At 42.3% G+C, this 22780-nt stretch overlaps 1 protein-coding gene across 1 annotated transcript in view; it reads right to left on the bottom strand.

Moving 5' to 3' along the window:
* Positions 1–22780, bottom strand: part of LOC147024965 (nuclear factor 1 A-type-like) — a 233556-nt gene that overhangs the window by 62357 nt on the left and 148419 nt on the right. Inside the window, exon 8 of the mRNA XM_085887056.1 lies at positions 701–815. Coding sequence (XP_085743182.1) covers positions 701–815 — 115 coding nt within the window. The remainder of the gene's footprint in view (positions 1–700; positions 816–22780) is intronic.

Below are 22780 nucleotides of genomic sequence, written 5' to 3'. Positions count from 1 at the left end.
CCCCTCTGCCATCCTATCCATCCTATTTCCTCCCTTCTTCTTACACACACACACACACACACACACACACACACATACATATATATATATATATATATATATATATATATATATATATATATATATATATATATATATGAACTGTACATGTATTTCCCAACTTCCTTTCTCTTTTCTCATCCTTCATACCCATCTCCCATATCTTCCTTATTCTTCCCTATCACCTTGTCTTGTTTTTTTGTTCAAATTCTTTCTCATCAGATGCGACCCTGCACCAGGTGCATACGTAATATGTAGATGGTTCCTAAATGTGAAAAGGGGGCTGATGTGCAAACACATTTACTCAGTTAAAGTGTGAATTGTAAAAGCCTTTCCTTTTCATGCCAAGATGGTATACACTTCCTTCTAGTACCCAATGTGAACCGTTACTTTCTTTTGAGCCACAGGCATCTCTAAGCTCCAGCTGTCAGAATTCCTGCCTGCACTGCCTCTGAGCATAAGACAAAGCATGAGTGTAGCATTCCAACGTAGTGCAGATGAACGCTTTGTATACACGGCTTGTTGAGGCCAAATTCGCATGGTGGGGCCATACCCTGGCCCGGTTGAACTTGACACCATTTGAGCGGCTGGGTCACCTGCCCGGACCTGATCGGTGTAACCATGCCTGGGCTTGCTCCTCGCATCGTGCCGTCACTCTCACCTTGTTGAAGAGCTTGGAAGCGGACGCCGCATCGCAGCACCAGGACTCATGCTGTAATAGGATTGACTGTCCACATCCATTGGGAAGCTGGGTACCGTGCCGGTGGCAATCGGAGCTGCAAAGAGTCAAGGGTAATGAAGGAATGACGATCGCAAACGATTTTTGAAACACACATACTGTGCAGTTACAACAACCTTTCCATCCCTACCAAAGTGCAAATAATATATAAAATCATCAAAGCCTGATATCCCAATGTGTGAGCCACCCAGATTTTCTGATCATGTATGTTAGTGTTCCGTATTGTCCCAGAGTTGAAAGTTCAACACAAACTTTCATAGTTATACATGAATAAAGAACACCCGAGGCCTCTCGGCACATAGTCACAGCCAATGCAGATGTACAGCACCTCCAGCATGTGAGAACAACCTTGTACAATCTCTTTAAACAGCAGCATCTGCCTTGTAGAAGAATGATTTGACCTTTTGAGGAATTTCAACACCTCACAGTTGCTGCTTGCGCTTTTTCCCCCCATGCAGCAGTTCCGCTAATACTGCGCAGGTAATGCCCCATCTCTTCCACAATAATTACACTCATTCCCACCGAATGCCAATATGTCAGAAATCCACCTCAGGCATGTCGGGAATGTACCCTTCAACCGCATTTTCGCCTGTGCCCTCTTTCTCCCCTCTCATGCCTCCCTCTCTATAATTGAGTGTCTAACTGGCAGACTTTGGAGTTGGCACTGGCGATATAACAGGTGTGCTCTAACTCAACCGGCTGTCGCAGGCAGCAGGCGCCAACCATCCCAACGCAAGCCGTGCTGGGCTTTTCTGTGCTTATTCATGCCAAGCCGCCACCCACACAATGCAGATGGTGGCAGCCATTTTGAAATGCACACTTTTTATGTTTTAACTGTCTTCCTTACTATAGTTAATCTATGTATCACACTATAAACAATACGGTAAGGTGAAAAAAGAGATCTGAGGCTCGCAAAATGCCAATAGCAAATAATGTTTGATTGTAATAGAGTATTTATGATGATGTGTTAGAAATAATTAAACAACAATCAGTTGTGCGTGTAACAGGGCGAATATGGAGGGAAGGAAAGTGGAGAAAATTACGGGGGAGTGGAGAGGCGAGGAGTTCGTGAAATGGGGAATAAAAGGAAGAGGAGGGAAATTAACAATTCCATCGTTTTGAAAGATAATACCTGGATAGTTTCAGAAATATTCTTAAAACATGATTTTAAATGATGAGTCTTTCTGCAAAGCAAACATGTCTGGTGAAACAAGTCAATATGTTTTTCACTTTAGTTTCAGCACCGGTGAGATTGCAAGGCAGGAGATCTATCCCCTGAGCTGAACACCTGGTGACCTTTTGCACCCCACCGCTCACCTCACTTTGATGCTTTGCACCTCTGTTCCAATGTTCCTTGTTCGATACATTTCTAATTCACAGCATAATACCATTCCAGGAAGCAGGAAATATACAAATCTGGCTTGCTTGGCTCACCTTCCTCGAGATCATGATATCGACAATTATCTATTAGTGCATACATCATGAGGACAAAGACTTAAGATAGAATGGATCCAAGGAGTCATCTATTTATTACATACGCCAAGAAAAGGAGGCACAAGGTGCTGTTCTGGCGAGTGCAAACGTACATGGTGGGTGCAGGAGTGGAAGGAAGGAGGTGAAGAGGTTGCACATGTACAAATGGCATTTCCCCGAATTGCTTCCTTAATTGTGTTTTGAAAAAACAACCTTAAAGCAGCCTAGTTCAGTCTCACTGCAGCACAAAGACCTTAATCAGTCCACCTCGAGGGGTGTTTAACGTAGGAGTACTCTCCAAGCTCGCCAAATGCCGGTTGGTGAGACCGAGTAGCCATGGGACTTGAACCCACACCGGCCAGTGGAGAAAGAAACAAGAATTTAACTGCTGGAGTTTGTATATTTCAACTAAATGTCCATTCTCATCAATTTACTCATATTCTACATGAACTGACACTGATCAGGTTACCGTTAGACTGGTAGACTACGGAGGGTATATGGCCGCCACACGGTCCATGTGTTTAATGCGTTTATCGCCACTTCGCACAGTTCTAAGATTTAATCAACATGCATGCGAGGTTGTTAAATTCTAGTTTGATTAATGGAAGCTTTTGTTTCATAATTTTTTCGCTTTCCAATTCCCAACGAACCAAATACTCTTAAATAGGAAAAAAGAAATACAGACTTACGAAACGCAGTAATATGTTTGGTCTGAGTTTCACTCATCCACAACAGTTGTGCATATACAGCCTTGCGTAAATGCATTCGATCATACACTCACGTTGTGTATTTGAACTTGCATACTATCATGCAATTCTGTTGCTCATACAAAACTAATGCATAGGGTCATGTAATGGTGAGATCATGTGCTTTCTGCTCTGGGATGAGAGAGGGGGTCGGTGGTCCAAAAGCTTTTGAGGTGGCAAAATGAGTACCTGCTTACTAGAAACAAGGAGCACTGCAACAGCGGCACAGCCATGCTCCCAGCAATGATGCAACCAGCAGCCATGGGCTGCACACGAAACTACTACTATTATGGACTCTTATCACATCTATAAACTATCGCAAACAATTGTATTGCATCACATTGGTGAGAACTCTCTGCTTTCCAAAAAAGTCAGTGGGATGTTTGCTCGCAGATGGAACTCCCAGTTTAGCGCCCATCCGAGGAATGGCAAACTCTGTGATACAACACACTGCCCGCGAAACACCAATCCAACATTTTATCGTTGGGTTGAAATTGAACCCAGACTGGACCTCTCAAAGGTAAGTGTCCTGCCCCTGCAAATTCCCATCAGGACATTGCACATAATGATTTTAACCAAAAGTCTTTTCAAGGTATCAGCGGTCATGTACGTACAAAGACAACATCGTCTGTCCACCAGGTGATGTGCGGGCAATTCTTAAACCTCCTGTACTAATCAACAAGACAATTCATACCAGTGCAGCTTGTGCTCATCTGAGATGGGTTTCTTGTGCTGGATGAAATAATCCGCACACGCCAGACTGTAAATGCCTTTCAATTCAACAAAAACCTGACGCATGTGCAGTGAATGCACACGTTGCCCTGGAAAAACCAATACCTCACCCTCTTTTGTCAGCTTATCAAAAACAAGCAAAAGTACTGATCCCCAGTGATGAGAAATGTTTAAGTTAATGTATCAATTTAAATTATTTCATGGACTATAAAAAGGTTAATTGTGTTGCACTCTTGGTTTTACTCAAAGGGAAAGCTCTGAGCTACTTATACCACCCACCATAAAATGGTGGTGCAACATCGGGTGGCGGAGGTTGGATTTGTCCAACAAGCGGGCAAAATATCGCTATTTAAAATCGTGTTACTTAATGAAGATCTGTATTAAATCGACTTTAATCAGATGTTCATGTTGATTTTAAAGATTGCTGGAAAGACCAATGAAGTGACTCACTATATTGCATCAAGAAAAGTGAAATGAAAATGCAAAATAACCAATCAGCAGCTTTTCAAATGCAGCAAGGGAAACGAACACCATAAACAGGAGACAGATGAGCACGTCACCAGACACCATGGTTCACAATATGTATATGTTTATGTATATGTATATGTACATGTATATATATATATATATATATATATATATATATATATATATACACACAAATACATCAAAATATATATGTATATATGTATAAAATATATACATATATTTATTTATATTTATATATATCTCCTCCTCTTCTTCTTCTTTCGGCTGCTCCCATTAGGGGTCGCCACAGCGGATCATCCGTATGATCCGCATAGTGATTTGGCACAGGTTTTACGCCGGATGCCCTTCCTGACGCAACCCTGGTCACCTCTTACGATACAGGGATATGGTACACCTATTTTAACCGGGGTATACACCGGCCCAGTACACTGGTATTCATTTCGCCGACCTCGGAAGGATGACAGGCTGAATCAACCCCCTGGTGTATAAATTCAGTGGCCCAACGGGGCTTGAACTCAGGACCTTTTGGATCCCAAGCCATTGCCCTAACCACTGCGCCAACACCAGGATATATATATATATATATATATATATATATATATATATATATATATATATATATATATATATATATATATATATATATTATATACATATATATATATATATATATATGTATAATTATATATATATATATATATATATGTAAATATGTATATCATCTTCTTCTTTCGGCTGCTCCCGTAAAGGGGTCGCCACAGCGGATCATCCGTTATGATCCGTATAATGATTTGGCACAGGTTTTACGCCGGATGCCCTTCCTGACGCAACCCTGGTCGCCTCTTACGACACAGAGATATGGTACACCTATTCAAACCAGGGCATACACCGGGCTCAGTACACTGGTACTCACTTCACCGACCTCGGAAGGATGACAGGCTGAGTCAACCTCCTGGTGTGTATTAATTCAAGCGGCCAACGGGGCTTGAACTCAGGACCTTTTGGATCCCAAGCCGCTGCCCTAACCACGACGCCAACACCAGGCTTTATATATATATATATATATATATATATATATATATATATATATATATATATATATATATATATATATATATATATATATATATATATATATATATATATATATATACAGTATTTGATGAACATTGACATCCCTTTAAAATATATGTATTATTTGATCAATGCATGTAATCTTAACCCTCGAAATTCAACAACAAACCTAAACCTTTCAGAAACTTTATATCTAAAAGAAATTGAACCTTAGTAAAAACATCCATAACAACATGTTCCAGAGCACCCATGTCTCCCATAGAAAGGGAAACTGTTTGTTTTACAATTCAAATTCTCAGCTCATAGAAGAGTGAGGTAACAGAGGGTAAAAGGCCAACGTGATTACAAAACAAGCAAGTGGCATATACGAACAGGGAGAGAGAGACAGAGACAGAGAGGAAGAAACAGTCATTTGCAATAAGAGCGCTGGGTAAAGTAGGGTTAAGGGGATATAAAGGATCGTGGGTAGGGATATGGGGGGGGGGGGGATAAGAGATGCCCTGCTTTCTTGAAGCCCTGGAGTGAAGAGTGCAATTGAACCAAAGGTGGTTCCACAAACGAGAGTAAAAAGGAACAGAGGCGTGGAGATGGCAGTAAGCCTGGATTTTGGAAGATTAACCAGGAGGGGGTTACTGGAAGAATCATCCAAGGATGCTCGTAACATCCAAGTGATTTCGCCCGAAGATACGGATATTGTTCTGGGTCAGATTATTTTCCCTACAATTGTTGTCTGAGTTCTCTACCTGTAAACATCTCATATGATCATTCCTGTTATTTCAGTGTTTGTGTTGTTGGAATATTTACATGTCGTGATGTGGCTTTGCAGTTAGGTCTCACGTGGTTTTCCTTGCAAAATCTCTCTCGAATGTTTTTTTTCTTCTCTTTTTTGTTGTCCCCATTCCCTTGTCCTTCTTCCCTGCAAATTAATTGTTCTCATCCCACTCCACTCTCCTGAGCCCCCATAAAATAAATCCCACTATCTGCATCAAATTCTGATTCTGATGGACCATACTCTGTTGTCGAGCGTCAGTTCTGCTGAAGCAGTTTCTTGGGAAGAGTTATGTTGGGTGGTTTATCATTACCTTCCCAGCAGTAGTCAGGGCAGGAATTTGTAATTTGCTCAGGGTGCTGAGCAATAGCTCACCTACTCTTCATGAAGGACACCATGTGATCTTGAACATCCACCAAATAATGCCAACAGGTAGGACGTCCATCCGAAGTACAACGTCCATCCAAGGGATGGCACACACACTGATGAATCACCCTGCCTGTGAAACACCGGAATGACAGTTCATAGCTGGCCCAAGATTCGAACCCAGGAGAGATAGCTTTAAGGTGAATGTGTATACCTCTCAGCCATTTTCAGTTTTGCCAGAATTGGATGTCAGGTCAGGTATGGGAGCATGCGCCAGAGCAGCGCATCACTGCGTCCACTTTCCGCAGGTACGCCAGGAGCCTCCATCTGGCCATCCCCCAGGCAGATGCCTGACCCATCCCCATCTCCTTGAGATGCCGATCAACCTGCTGCAACCACGAGGCACGTGGTCGGCCCATTGGCCTCCTCCACTCACGAGACTCTCTCGCTGAGAGAATCTGGTGAGCAGGATCAGCGTCAGGAAAACGAGCCACATGTCCATACAGCTGGAGCTGACGCTCACAGACCATGCAGGTAACAAATCTCATTTGAGTCTCTCTCAGCAACCGCTCGTTGGACACAAAATCCGACCAGCGATAGCCAAGGATTCTCAGAAGAGACCTGGTACCAAAGGAATTAAGTCTCCCTCTCAGATCCTTGGTCAGAGTCCAAGTCTCGGATCCATAGAGTAAGACTGGAAGCACCAAGGACCTGAAGACTCGGACTTTCGTCGTCCCACACAGGTACCGGCAGCGCCACACCCCATTTTCCAGTGAATCCATGACTCCCCAGGCCCGACCCAAACTTCTATTGACCTCTGACTCACAGCCAGCAGAGACATGAATATCACTGCCAAGGTAAGTGAATCTCTCCATGACCTCAACATCCTCACCACAAACAGGCACAGACAGGACAGCAGCATCCAAGATGTCATTGAAAGCCTGGATCTTAGTTTTGACCCAGGAAACCCGTAATCCCAGCGGCTCAGACTCCTCATTCAGCACCTCGAGGGCCCCCAAAAGGATATCTAAAGTCTCCGCAAAGATGACTGCATCATCTGCGAAATCAAGGTCAGAGATCTTGATATTCCCAAAGATGCACCGCAGCTTGATCTGTCCAACATCCTCCTGAGAATCCAGTCCTTACAAGTGCTGAAAAGTGTGGGGGTCAGTACACACCCCTGACAAACTCCAGTAACAACTGGAAATAAGTCAGAGATGGTACCACCACATTTCACAGCACTCTCAGTACCAGAGTAGAGTTCAGACATCAGAGCAATCAGTTTTGGTGGCACCTCACGAAGACCAAGAATCCTCCAGAGGGCATACCGATTCACCAAATTGAACACTTTACAGAGATCAACATAGGCTGCAAGAAGCCCCTGCCGAAACTCTCGACTGCGTTGGGCGAGGACCCGAAAAGCAAGGATACGGTCAATCGCTGACCTCTTTGGTGTAAAGCCTGTCTGCTCTGGATGCTGGTGCTCAAGCAGATGGTGGCGAACCTTATCAAGAATTATCCGAGCAAAGACCTTGCCCGGCACTGAGAGCAGCGTCACCCCTCGGTCGTTGTTGCAGTCTTGGCGATCACCCTTCCCTTTCCAGAGAGGGACAACAAGGCCTCTCTTCCAATCAGTTGGGATGATGCCTGTGTTCCAGGCAGAGCACAAAACTGCATGCAATGACACGAGTGCAGCTTTTCCACCAGCCTTGAGAAGTTCAGCATGGATGCCACAGACCCCTGGAGCTTTACCCCATTTCAACCGGTTCACTGCAGCCTGTGTTTCCACAAGCGAAGGTGGACCGCCAGTTGAGTGGAGGATTAGCAACAGGGATTGTAACACTCCTGACGTCCAACTCGACAGTTGGTGAATCAGCCTGGTACAACCGCTCAAAGTAACTGGCCCCACAGGCCTTCACTTCAGACTCCTCCATCAAGAGCCTACCACTCTCTGCTGTAACTGCAGTACACCAAGGGATGGGCATGGATGAACGCAATGCGTGAATTCCCGTGTAAGCAGGACGAGAATCACTTGACCACAGGTGGTGCTCTATCCCCTCACAGATTCCTCGCACATGGGCCTCCTTGTACACCCTGAGCGCACGTACAGTTTTACGCCTCAGCTCCTTGAGCAGCTCAGCTCTGCCATTCAGCCTGGCCCTGCGACTCTGGTCAAAGGTATCCAGTGTCCCTTGAGAGACAAAATTCTTCTTTGCCCTGCGGTGAGTTCAAGACATCCACCGACATCATAAAGGACGGTGGTCTTGAAGGCACTCCACAACTCTTCAGGACCTCCCAAAGCACCCAGACCCCCCAAATCTCCACTCAGCTTGTTTCTCAAACTCCTCAGCTACCCTCTCATCCTTGAGCTTGCCAACATTCAGCCGAGGCTGGGATGGTACAATTCTCCTGGATTTCAGGTGCAACTTCAGAGTTGCCACAACAAGCCGGTGGTTAGTATTGAGGAACTGAGCACTCCGGTAGACACTGCAGTTCTGGATCATCCTCCAGCGACCATCAATGAGGACATGGTGCATCTCCCTTTCCACACCACCAGTGTTGGAATACCAAGTCCAGCGATGAGCTTGTGGGCACTGAAACCATGAACGGCCACCCTAAGTCCATGACTTCTTGCAAAGTCAAGGAACTTAGTGCTATTCTGGTTCATAGTTCCTGACCCATGGAGACCAACATGTCTAACTAGAACGGGCACTCATAGAGCGCATACCTTCGCCGCCACTACTTTTTTTGTTCTTGGTATGAGTGTGGGGAACTGGTTTCATATGAATGGTCTTATGACACAAACCACATATCTATAATGTCATGACCCCCCCCCCCGACTTTCGGGGGCTACGGACTAAACAACAATCAACTCACGTTGTTTTGGCGAGTCTTCACTCGCAAGCTCGGTGAATACAACATTTCAACAAGAGAAGGTAATCTCGTTTGATGCTGGTTTCATGCAAATTGAATAAGAATTGACTGAGTTATGCCGAAAACCGCATATTTTTCAAGGGCGTGACCCCCCCCCCCGACATTTTACCCCAACCGGTGACATGTGTTATGACGTCATTGTGTCACAAGATTTGGCATTAAATTCTGAACATTTCGGTGCTGGGTTCATGTAAAGCGGACAAGAATTGACCGCGTTATGACAAAAACTGCATATTTTTCAAGGTCGTGACCCCCCTGACCTTTGACCCCTAACCGGTAACAAGAGTATGGGCGTCATTGTGTCATATTGCATATCACAAGATGAGGCATTGAATTCTGAACATTTTGGCGTTAGTTGCATGGAAATTGAATAAATATTGACCGTGTTATCGTAAAAAGACGCTTTTGACCTTTTCGTGACCTTGACCTTGACCTTTGACCCGAACGATCCCAAAATCTAATCGAATGCTTCCTGGCTAATAACCAATCATCCCACCAAATTTCATGCAATTCGGTTTAATACTTTTTGAGTTATACGATTCACAAGATTACAAATAAATAAATAAATAAATAAATAAATACACGCCGACCAAAACATCACCTTTCGCAGAATGCGAAGGTAATAACCATCCCTATCAGTTCCAGTCAATGCATTGAAATCCCCCAAGACTATAAGTGTGTCTCGTCTGGGGCACTGATCAACCACAAACTCGAGCGTGGTCTGGAATACATCCTTCACAGTGAGATCACTCACCTCAGTCGGAGCATAGACAGAGACCAGAGAAATGACACCTAATGAGTGACGAATCCTTCGTCTCAATACGCTCGTTGACCGGTGTTACCTCAATTATCATTGGGGTCAGCTTATTGGACACAGCTTCAGCAACTCCTTGAGTATGATAACCATCAGAGCGACCAGACCAATAGTAGGTGTACCCACCCACCATTATCTCACTGCAATCCGGTCTCCGAACCTCAGAGAGAGCTGCAATACCGATGTCCAAACACTTGAGCTCAGATGATAACAGAGACAGGTGATCATCCTCTCTTAGGGATAGGAAATTCCAGGTTCCCACTCGAAGGAACCGCCTCAGGTTAACCCAAGGAGAATGCCATCTGGTGGACGACACCTCAGCACCACTCCGACACACTCTCCCGCAATCTGACCCAGGGATGTTTCCTTCCTTTCATCAAAGATTGGGGGTCCCAAAGGCTTTGCCCCAATCCCGTCATCCGGTGAGCTGCCCTCTGAAGGAAAGCTGCACAGGAGGCACTCCCATGGAGTGGGTTTTCAGATTTCTTTGCGTTTTTGTGTTTTGCGGAATGAAGGGTTTTACGGTGGCCGGAGTGTAAATCCTACCACCAACCTCCTAATAAGAAGTAACCAAACTGCATGAGGACATCTGCAGACACAGTTGGGCACGAGATATGGATGGCCGTTGGCTCACAAGGAGCTCCTCCGCCCTTTGACAGGTTTTGTTTTTAATCCTGCTGGGTGTCCATATCCAAACACCCTCCTCAACAAAAAACCTGGTGGGGGAGACGGTTTAGTCACCGACAACCATGGAACAGGTTAGTACAGGTTTACATGATACCTGTAGCAAGTCACAGATCTAATCTGGCCTGACCTGACTGGAACTGGATGTCCCTGCACTCTTCTCTTGATCATTTCCCATTGCAGGACTTTATGGTCCTCTTCAGGTGATGACATGGTCTTTATTGTAAACACAAAACATGGACACCAGCAGGATCTTCTCTCCTTGCTAATCATCGAACACATCACTCCAGTCTCTGCCCTGCCTTGGAATTTTGTTCATTCCAGGTCATCAGGAATGTTTCTTTTCAGTTCAATGTTGCCCTGCACAGTGGACTATTGTACAATGCATGGAAGGTATTTAATGAGATATTTTCCTCTGATATGTCGTTTTAGACCTTTCGCCCAAATCACCATTATCACAGCACTCACCCAGTAATGACACATTCATATTGGAAAGGCTCATGCCCAATTCCCAAATGTTTGCTTTTCTTTTTGTAAATTCCCCCGTTGAGTCTTTCCTAGTTTTCAACTGAAGGCCGTATGATGCCATTCTGCCCGATGCAAATTAATCTCTTAGCTATTCACTTATATCACTGCACAGAGAAAATGCACTATAAAATCACACCGCCTGCAGCTTAGCCATTGATTGAGCATTTAATTAGGCATAATGTAAGTAGGAAGGATCTTAAATTCCAGTATAACTGCACAAATCAGGGATCTATAGCACTTGTGTTGCAATGAAATATGGAAGTTTCTTTGTTGAGGGACACGTAAAGCCTTCATCGGAAGTGTAAAAAGTAAGTACAACTCAAAACAAATCAATAAGGTTGAGGGTTGGGGATAAAACATGAAGGATGCTCGAATGGTAGATCGTTGCGAGTTGGAAGTTTGGGTGAATGTATGGCGCTTGTAATGAGACGAAGGTAAGTTTTGGATTTTGGTGGGAATCAGAGGATTGGTAGTGAAGCATTATGGGATTTTAGTAATGGTTGAAAAAAAATGATTCAAAGAAAGAGAAATAAAAGAGATGTTAAGGTTGGAATGATGCACAAATTACAGCCACAAAACTGCTGACTCATGTCCTTGTGACCTGGACTTAATACAGTAAAAATTTACACAACAGAGGTATTTACTCTCTCTCTCTCTCTCTCTCTCTCTCTCTCTCTCTCTCTCTCTCTCTCTCTCTCTCTCTCTCTCTCTCTCTCTCTCTCTCTCTCTCTCTCTCTTTCTCTTTCTCTTTCTCTCTCTCTGTGTCTGTGTCTGTCTCTCTCTCTCTCTCTCTCTCTCTCTCTCTCTCTCTCTCTCTCTCTCTCTCTCTGTGTCTGTCTCACCCCTCCAACCTTCTCTCTCTCTCTCTCTCTCTCTCTCTCTCTCTCTCTCTCTCTCTCTCTCTCTCTCTCTCTCTCTCTCTCTCTCTCTCTCTCTCTCTCTCTCTCTCTCTCTCTTACCATACTCTTAGAGCATCGGTGCTGCCCAAGCAGCTTGCTGAGCAATGGTTATTCTGGGTGGTTTGCCGTTTCCTTTCCAGCAGTAGTTATGGAAGGGATTTGTAATTTGTTCAGGGTGTCGGTGATGGCTCGCCCACTCTTCACGAAGAACACCGTGAGGATCTTTAACATCCATTGACTACTGTCAGGAGACAGAATGCCGAGTTTAACATCCATCCGAGCAAGACATTGATGAATCACCCTGACTGTGAGGTTATGTTTTCACCCCTTTCTGTCTGTTTGCTTTGTCTGTTTGTTTGTGTGCAGGATATCTCAAAAAGATGTGGACGGATCCAGATCTGATAATTTTAAAGTGATTCTTCATCATTGAGAGATCGTGCTAAACCGATATATAGCACGATATCTCAAAAAGTTTTGGACGGATTCGGACGAAACTTGGTGGACATGTTGGGTGTGTCGCAAGGACGAATTGATTCGATTTTGGTGAAGATCCGAATCCGGATCTGGATACGAGAATTATTTAATTTCCAAAGTAATTTGTCACTTTTGCAAGATCGGGCCAAAAACGATATATAGCATGATGTTTCAACAATGTATTGGGTCCGATATGTTCTTGTGGATCAGGCATTATGTGACGAAGGTATGCACTCTACCGAGTTCCCTTCGAGTTGAAATTACGATAAGCCATGAAGAAAGCACCTTATCTTCGATCAGCAACTTTCTTCACTGACTTTTCAAACATGACGCCATCGTTAAAAACGAAAAACTCAATACCAGGAAAACCTCCATAATGTTTCACACACTGGCAAGTTTTGAGGACAACATATCACTGAACTCGCTTCGATGGTTAGAGCGTCCACTCTGAGTCTGGGAGGTCGGTGATTCAAATCCTGGGCCAAGTCATTCCAAAGATTTTTGAAATGGTACATCCTCCTTTCTTGCTTGATGTTCAGCATTTAAAAAGGATAGAGCATGGATAAACAATCATATGTTGACAAACATAATGCAAGCTTTTATGGCCCTAATGGCCTCCTGCATTGAAGTTCCTTGAAAGGAACTCAAATTATGATTATTATTATTATTATTATCATTATTATTACTATTAATTAAGCACCGCCTGCGCGATGTCAATCCAAATATGAAAATAGAGGAACACAAACACAATGCTCCGAACAAAACTGAATGACAAATGTTTAAGATATTATTTCACAGTTAGTCTACATCTACCTGAATTAAAGAACAAATATTTTTCAATACACTGTATAAATCGAGATGTAGTTAATAATAATGGAAACTCATGCTCTTGACAAGAGCTTCAGGCTGTTCACGATACGTCGAGAAACGTTTCAAGGCTAGAACAAACCCAGGACAGATCACCACTCATTCGCAGGATAGTCGAGTGAAAGTGGCAGGAACTTATAATTTGTCTAAAGGTGTCGGCAATAACTCGCCTCCTCTTCGCGAAGGTCACTGGGCAGTGATAATTAACCTCTATCCACGACCAGTGCTGACAATTGTTTCCTCCGGCTTAACGTCTTTCCGAAGGATGGAGCACATGTCGATGCTCCCTGTACGCAAAAACAATAATTAATAAATAAATACCACCTTGTGCTTTTTCTGAGGTCACTTCGGTCTTTCTGCTCACTGATGTTGTGCAGTAGGGAGGGGTTGGCAAGATATATCAGAGGGAGCCTTCTTGCCTTTGAGCCGACCAGTCTTTATTTGATTCCCAAACAGACTATAAGCTGTCACCATGGTATCTTGCAAGGAAGACATTGCATTGCTGAGTGTACAGTATTAATGTGCCATGTGTCAGAAGCATGACCACACTCTGGGACTGACTAATGCTGGAAAGAGCAATGACAAACCACCCAGAGTATTTCTTTATTAAGAGACTACTTGAGCAGCACAAATTCAATGAAATGAGAATCGGCATGGACATGTTGGAAGTGAATGCCCCTCACTGCTAACTCCTCTTTCTTTCTTATCTCTAGTGTTCTGTCCAAATTCAGGTTCACTGCTGCCACAAAAACCTTCACATCATGGACTACAATTGGGGATTTGCCTTTGCCTTCTCAGCGGTAGTCTTATCAGGTACTTGGAATTTGTTCAGGGTGCCAGTGATAACTTGATGACTCTTGGCAAAGGAAACTGTGAGATCTTTAACATCCACCAACTAATGCCAGTAGACGGAACGTTCAGTGTAATGTGCATCTGAGGGACGGCCCGCACACACTGATGAAACACCTTCCCTGTGAAACACCGTGGCGATAGCTTATAGCTGGGCCAAGATTCTAACCCAGCGAGACAGCTCAGAGGTGAGTATGTATACCTATAGGCCATCCTGCCAGCCCTAACTGCTCTTCACATGCAGTGCCTTCAGAAAGTATTCACACCCCTTGACTTTTTCACATTTTGTTGTTGCAGCCTGAATTTAAAATGGATTAACTTGAGATTTTTTTTTTGTTACTGATCCACAGAAAATACTCCATAATGACAAAGTCGAATTTTCGTTTTAGAAAATGTTACAAATTCATGAAAAATGAAAAGCTGAAATGTCTTGCATCAATAAGTATGCAACACCTTTGCAATGCCACTCCAAATTGAGCTCAGGTTCATACAATTTCCTTTGATCATCCTTGAGATGTCTCGCCAACTTGATTGGAGTCCACCTGTGGCCAATTCAATTGATTGGACATGATGTAGAAAGAAACACACCTTTCCATACAAGGTCCCACAGTTGACATTGCATGTCAGAGCAGAAACTCGACCATGAAGTCCAAATAATTGCCCGTATAACTACAAGATAGAACAGTGAGGAGGCATAGATCTAGGGAAGGGTTTAAGACAATTTCTGGAGTGTTGCAAGTTCCAAAGAGTGCAGTGAGTTCTATCATTAGGAAATGGAAAGAATATGGAACTAGCCAGACTCTTCCTAGAGCTGGCCATCCGACTAAACTGAGCAACCAGGCAAGAAGGACGTTGGTCAGAGAGGTGAACAAGAACCCAATGATCACTCTGACAGAAATACAGAGTTCCTTGGCTGAGATGGGAGACCTTGCCAGAAGGAAAACAGTCTCTGTAGCACTTCACACATAGAGGCATTCTGGGAGAGTGGCCAGGCGGAAGCCACTCCTGAGAAAAAAGGCACATGACAGCATGCCTGGACTTTACAAAAAGGCATGTGAAAGACTCCGAGAGCATGAGGCAAAAGATTCTGTTGTCTGATGAGATGAAAATTGAACTCATTGGTCTGAATGCAAAGTGCTACGTCTGGTGGAAACCGAGCACAGATCATCACTCAGCTAACACCATCCCTATCGTGGAGCATGGTGACAGCAGCATCATACAACAGGGATGCTTTTCAGAAGCAGGGACTGGGAGACTTTTAAGAATAGAGGGAACAATGAATGGAGCCAAATACAGGCAAACATTTGAGGAGAACCTGCTTCAGAGTGCAAAAGAACTATGACTGGGGCGAAGATTTACATTCCTACAGGACAATGACCTCAAACATACAGCCAAAGCAACACTGGAATGGCTTCAGAACAAGAATGTGGAAGTCCTTGAGTAGCCCAGTCAAAACCCAGACTTGAATCCCATTGAGAATCTGGGGAAAGACTTGAAGATTGTTGTACACTGGTGCTCCCCATCCAACTTGACAGAACTTAAGCAAATCTCCAAGGAAGAATGGGAGAAAATCCCCAAATCCAGATGTGAAAAGCTGACACACACATACCCAAGAAGACTCGAAGCTGTAATTGAGCCAAAGGTGCTTCGACAAAGTATTGACTTGGGGGTTGAATATTTATTGACGCAAGATAATTCAGCTTTTCATTTTTCATTAATTTGTAAAAAAATTTAAAAACATGTTTTCACTTGTCACTTTGGGGTATTTTGTGACAACTTTTTTTTAATTTAATGCATTTTAAATTCAGGGTGTAACACAATAAAATGTGATAAAGGTCGAGGGGTGTGAATACTTTCTGAAGGTATTGTACGTACATACTAGTGGGGCATGCTCACAGACTGCAAGTAGAAGCTGGGGTGCATCCTACATGTAGACATAATAAATATAAGATTTATATATTTGATGAAGTGGATTGTCATTGCATTGTACAAGCAGCTAAATAACTCAAATCAAGAATGAATGATCAGAATGAGCCTTTTATTTAACAATTCACAGGTACAGTGTAGTAATTTTAATGTAAATACATCAAAGTTATAAAATAAAGCTGTTTACATTCTAATTTGTTACGAGGTAATGCTAAGAAGCAGAGTTTATGATTTTAAGTCGAAGACAAAAGTTAATTGTTGGATCTGGAACTCATAAACAAAGTGGAAAATAAACAGTAACCGTCATAATATTGCAGCTGTTTATGTGTTGCATGTCATTAACAACAGAGCGAATTTGAGTTATTATCATGGTTAGTTAGCATTTTTCCTTTTTGCTATGTTGATTGAATTTAGATTACTTAATAGATTGTAAGAGAAATAGAGATTATATCTGAACTGAGTTAAATTCCCTACCCAACAATAAATGCAGCACAGTAAACAATCATTTTGCTACCTTTCAATAGATGATGATGAAGGTGTGCCTCACTGGGTCGAGAAAATGCTGCAGCAAAGCATAATTTGAATTCCTAAAAAACAATCTTTTGTCTCGCCTATCCTCTTCCCCTGACTGTATAAATGTAAATATCTAATACAGTACATAAAATATACACTGCAAAACCTGCCATTGTACACTGTCTGTAAATGATAAATGTTTACGACTTACTATCACTCACTGTACATTGTTCATAAATGACAAAAACCCACAGACACTTGTCTAATCATACTGCCATAAAATCGAGAAACACCAGCTCCCTCAGAAAGCCATCGTACCGGTGCAAGATCGCGTGATGTGCCATTGTCTACAGCCATGTGACCCTCCGTGAGCAGAAGCGAAGCTCTGTGAGCAGACTTTTGTTTACGGATATTTTCATTATGTTCATTTCAGGACATCTTTATGATTTTTTTCCTTGGATCTTGGCATTCGAGTTATATCAGTACGCAAAATTTCAGCTTTCTAGCATACCTAGAAAGTACTAAATATTTATACGAGTTAGTGAGTCAGTGGTTACAAAGAGGTGTGTGTATATATAATTACAACTGGTGATGATGCATCAAAATTTGCAAACACTTTAATGACGGTAGTACGATACATAGCAAATTCATGTTTTTATTTATTTTGGGAGCTAGGAACATGAAAAATCCAGAAAGAAAAGGAACGAGGAAACGGCAAAGTTTTGTAACTGATAATTATGTTGGAAGTGTGTGCATGTTGCTGAATCGATTGTTGATGGGAGGGATGACAGGAGAAAAGCAAAGTGTTCTCGTGGAAGCAATATTTTCCAAAGATAGATGAGATGGTGTTTGATATTACACAGGAATACTAATGAGATAATCTGCGACAATAAATATAAATGCCAGAACAAGTGACTTGAGCAAAATATATTTCAAGGAAAAAAAAAAAAGGTTGAGGTTTCAAAGGTGGACAGAGATAATGCATTCACCCCCATTTGTCTGTCTGTTTGTTTGTGAGCAGGATATCTCAAAAAGTTATAGACAGATTTGGACGAAACTTGGTGGACAGGTTGGGTGTGTGACAAGGATAAATTGATTCGATTTTGATGAAGATTTGGATCTGGATCTGGATCTGGATACTATAATTAACCTCCGCCATCTTCGAATATGGATGGAGGTTACTGTTTTCACCCCTTTCTGTTTGTTTGTTTGTTTGTTTGTTTGTGAACAGTATTACGGAAAAACTCCTCGACGGATTTCGATGAAACTTGGTGGGGGGGTTAGGTATGGTCCAAGGATCATGCCATTAAAATTTTTACTTGGTCCCCCCCCCCCAAAAAAAAATTGTTAGAGAAAAAAATATATTTATTTTTTGCATTTCTTCATGTTTTAAGTGATTTCCAACCCCTCCCCCCAAAAATATTTTTTTACCCCCTCCCACAAAAAAATAGAGAATTTTTTTTTTTGCATTTCTACATGTTTCAAGTGATTTCCAACCCCCCTCCCCCCAAAAAAAAATTGTTAGAGAATTTTTTTTTTGTATTTCTACATGTTTTAGGTGATTTCCAACCCCCCCCCAAAAAATTGTTACCTCCCCTCAAAAAAAATTGTTAGAGAAATTTTTTTTTGCATTTTTACATGTTTTAAGTGATTTCCAACCCCCCCCAAAAAAATTGTTACCCCCCAAAAAAAGAAAAAAATTTTGGGCATTTCTACATGTTTTAAGTGATTTCCAACCCCCCCCAAAAAAAAATTGTTAGAGAAAAAATCCTTTTTGCAATTTTTTTTCAACAAAATTTAGATTTTTTTTTGCATTTTTACATGTTTTAAGTGATTCCAACCCCACCCCCCCCCCCCCAAAAAAAAATGTTGGAGAAAAGCACTATAACTCTGTCAGCACTGTTGACATCATATTTAATGAATAAAGGGGCTGTCACACCTTGACGATTTAGCCAACCTATGCCGATTTATGAAAAATTTGCCTAATACGCTGGCACACGTCGAATACGTTATGGGTAGGTTTTGTATACATTAAGAGCACGTTGAAAAACACTGCCATAAGTCATAGTACGCTGGCTTTAATCGTTGAACTTTGTGGTTTTTCTCAACTTTTCGTATGCTTAAAATTTTACGACGTACTCGGCGTTTGGCTCACACGTTCCGCTACGCTGGCCATAAGGTTTAGGCATGTTATGCGATCGTTGACACACATTATTTATATGTTACTCATATGTGGAAACACGTTGAGGTAACATTTGCATACCCGAAACTTATTCATAAACTCTAGGTAACGTTTTATAAGCACGCTACACGAACGTTGTTCACAGCTCGCAACGCGCTACTAAAAAGTTTCTCATACATCGAAACACATCAAAGTATTGTTTAGGGAACCCGTGACTTATTTATAATCTATGAGTAACGTGCTTGGGAATTAGTTGTGGAGCATGTCCTACGAACAAATACGTATGTAGACGTATTTGACGTCTTCATGACGACCACAGAACTTACTGAACACGTTTCTAACAAACAGGTGACGTAGAATGACATATTCACAGCGATTTGGGGAAATGGAATATAAAAAGGGCCTTCGCAGGAGGAACCCGTGTTTTTTTAGACTTCGTGGTGAGTACATGTTGATGTCATTCCGAGAGGTGGAGGATACGGCAAGGCTGAAACGACAATACCTACCTGTCCTCGAACATCAACATGACCTCATCGAGTTGACACTGCACCAGTTGCTTGCTAATAGAGCCGGGAGAAGAAGACGTGAACGGAGGAGAAGGAACTGGGTCAGACCATGGATCGGGAGGCGACGCCATTACGGCATATATGACCAGCTCATGGTGGAACTCCGGAACGAGGACCATGCATCCTTCATGAACTTCCTGCGAATGCCTCCAGCGATGTTCGACGAGCTGCTAGCCAGAGTGGGTCCAAGGATAACCAAGGATTATTATGAAATCATTTCAATAGTTCAATGGAAGCGATTTAACTCGTTCAATGGAAACGATTTCAATTGCCGAGCACCAGCGTCCAAAAACAATAGGCGAGTGACAGCAAGTTAACTCGTTCAATGGAAACGATTTGAATTGCCTTGCACCAGCGTCAAAAAACAATAGGCGAGTGACAGCCGTTTATTAAAATAGTTTAGTGGCAGTCAATGGATAGCAAACGTCACGTAATCGTAAACGATGCGCTCCCACGTTATGCATGCGCTAGACAATCGTTGGGCATAGGCTGTGGACGCCTAAAACACGACAAGCAATCGTTGGTATAACTAATCTAGAAGTTATCGAAGCGTTCTGTGTTCATTACTCGTACATTATGCATTTGTCAAAGTCTTTTTTAATAATTTCAATGGTAAAACAAAGAAATATTTCATCTTCGGAATGAGTAAAAAAAATTAGCCCTTTCAGAACATCGAACAATGGTGCAAAGTATTCTCCTATTCGTTGAAGCAACGAGGATCCATCATCCCCCACAGCATCCACATCACGCTCACATACTACTACTGACATAGACATACAGCTACTACCAATGCTACTACCACTACTACTACTACTACTACTACTACTATTATTACTGTCACGCACACTTACTACGCGTAATAGTACTGCAACTATTGATACTACCGGCATTCACATCTACTCATCATGGAGTCTGGAACAATGATGGGTTTTTATTGTGAAGCCCATTTGCATATACCAATTCCCCTAAACGCTGCCAATACGCCAGTACACGGTAGAAGTAAGTTAGAAACACTTTCAGTAAGTTCTATAGTTGTCCGGAAGATGTCAATTTAATTCGTCTACATATGACAATGTGCGTTTTACATACGTTAGAAATAGGTTCATAGCATGTTACTCAAAGGTTAGAAGCACGTTTTACTTAGCTTCAAAACATGCTACTCAGAGGGAAAACGCACGTAACTCTTATGTTCATAGCATGCCAGTCATTGGTTCAAGGCCAGTTATATAGTTTCAATGCACGTTACTCATAGTTTCCAAGCACGTTAAACATAGGCTAAGCTGACGCTACTCATTTGTTCAAAGCACGTTACTCATCGATTGGAAATTTGGTTTCAAGTATGTTGGCCATTACCTTGACGTGCTTCGACTTATCAGTAACCTACAAGTAACGTCTGTTCGCCGTGTTTAAACGATCGTGGAATGTGCTAGGAACAGATGCCAACGCATGCGAAACGTGTGAGCCTTACGTCGAGTACGCCTTAAAATTTTCAGCATGCTTGAAATTTCACGACGTACCAAACGGACGAGGTAATATGCCAGCGTACTTCAATGATTTCCAGCATACTCTAAATGTATACACAACTTACCTGTAGCATATCTGACGTGTGCCAAGCGTTGTAAACACATTTTTCATAGAATGGCATATGCTGGCAAAATCGTCAAGGTGTGACTGCGATGTTGACACTTCAAATTCTCAGGGAGTTTTGATTTCAATCGGCGTCCGGCAAGTTCTTAACTGGCTACGCCACGAGTTCGCCGGCGATACGTATAGCACGCAAAGGGTAAGTTAAACTCTCGCTTGTCATAGGTTTTGAATGCTGACCACAAGGTAAGCATTCGTTGGTAAAAGTTATGTATAACACAACGAAACGTTCTGTGCCCGTTCCTAATAAGTTATGCAAACGATCAACACATTATGAATACGCCAAAAACTTAAAAAACAAACATCAAAATTTCAGCGTACACCAGCGTTTTACATACATTTTTATACGTTGGCATTGCTGCCTAAAACGTCAAGGTGTGGCAGGGCCCCAAGATACAAGGTTCACTTGAGTGACCCAGAAGTATTGGCGGTGGAGGTTTTGCACTCTCCCGAGTGCTTCCCCTCCAGTTTGTTTGTTTGTTACTTACGAAATCTAAAGATTTCGTAAGTGTATTGATGACTTCCATTTCTGTTTGTTTGTTTGTTTGTTAGTTTGTTAGTTTGTTTGTTTGTTTGTTGTTTGTTTGTTTGTAGGCACGATAACTTGAGAATGGAAGAAGCTACCAATGTCAAATTACACCACGTGATTCAGGAGGGTGATGGCTAGTGTTGATTAGATTTTGGTCAAAATTGGTCAAATGTCAAGGTCACAGTGAGGTCAAATATTCGATTTTTGATGGTTTGGTACAGATAACTCGAGAACGGAAGAAGCTACCAATGTCAAATTACACCACGTGATTCAGGAGGGTGATGGCTAGTGATGATTAGATTTTGGTCAAAATCGGTCAAAGGTCAAGGTCACAGTGAGGTCAAACATCCAAAAAATAATAACTCGATAACGGAAGAAGCTACCAATGTAAAATTACACAACGTGATTCAGGAGGGTGATGGCTAGCGCTGATTAGATTTTGGTCAAAATCGGTCAAAGGTCAAGGTCACAGTGAGGTCAAACATCCAAAACATTCGATTTTTGATGGTTTGGTACAAAATCATCGTAGAAACTTCTGGTTTGCGTCGCTACCTTCTCCAGAGACAGCTTTTATTGGACAAGGTCAGAGGTCAAGTTGACCATTTCGTAAGTACCAGTCTATGACTGCTTGTTTGTTTGTTTGTGTGTTTGTTTGTTTGTTTGTGAACAGTATTACGGAAAAACTCCTCGACGGATTTCGATGAAACTTGGTGGGGGGGTTAGGTATGGTCCAAGGATCATGCCATTAAATTTTGGCCTTGGTCCCCCCCCACAAAGAAAATTGTTTTTAGAAAAAAAAAGTTTTTTTTTTGCATTTCTAGATGTTTTAAGTGATTTCCAACCCCCCCCCCAAAAAAATTGTTACCCCCCCCAAAAAAAAGAGAAATTTTTTTTTGCATTTACACATGTTTTAAGTGATTTCCAACCCCCCCAAAAAATTGTTG

Source organism: Eptatretus burgeri, chromosome 6, assembly GCF_056783735.1.
Source record: "Eptatretus burgeri isolate ZD-2024b chromosome 6, Ebu_testis_v1, whole genome shotgun sequence".
Classification (NCBI taxonomy): domain Eukaryota; kingdom Metazoa; phylum Chordata; class Myxini; order Myxiniformes; family Myxinidae; genus Eptatretus; species Eptatretus burgeri.
Note: the sequence above shows the minus strand (reverse complement) of the source record. Positions and strands in the feature narration are given on the sequence as shown.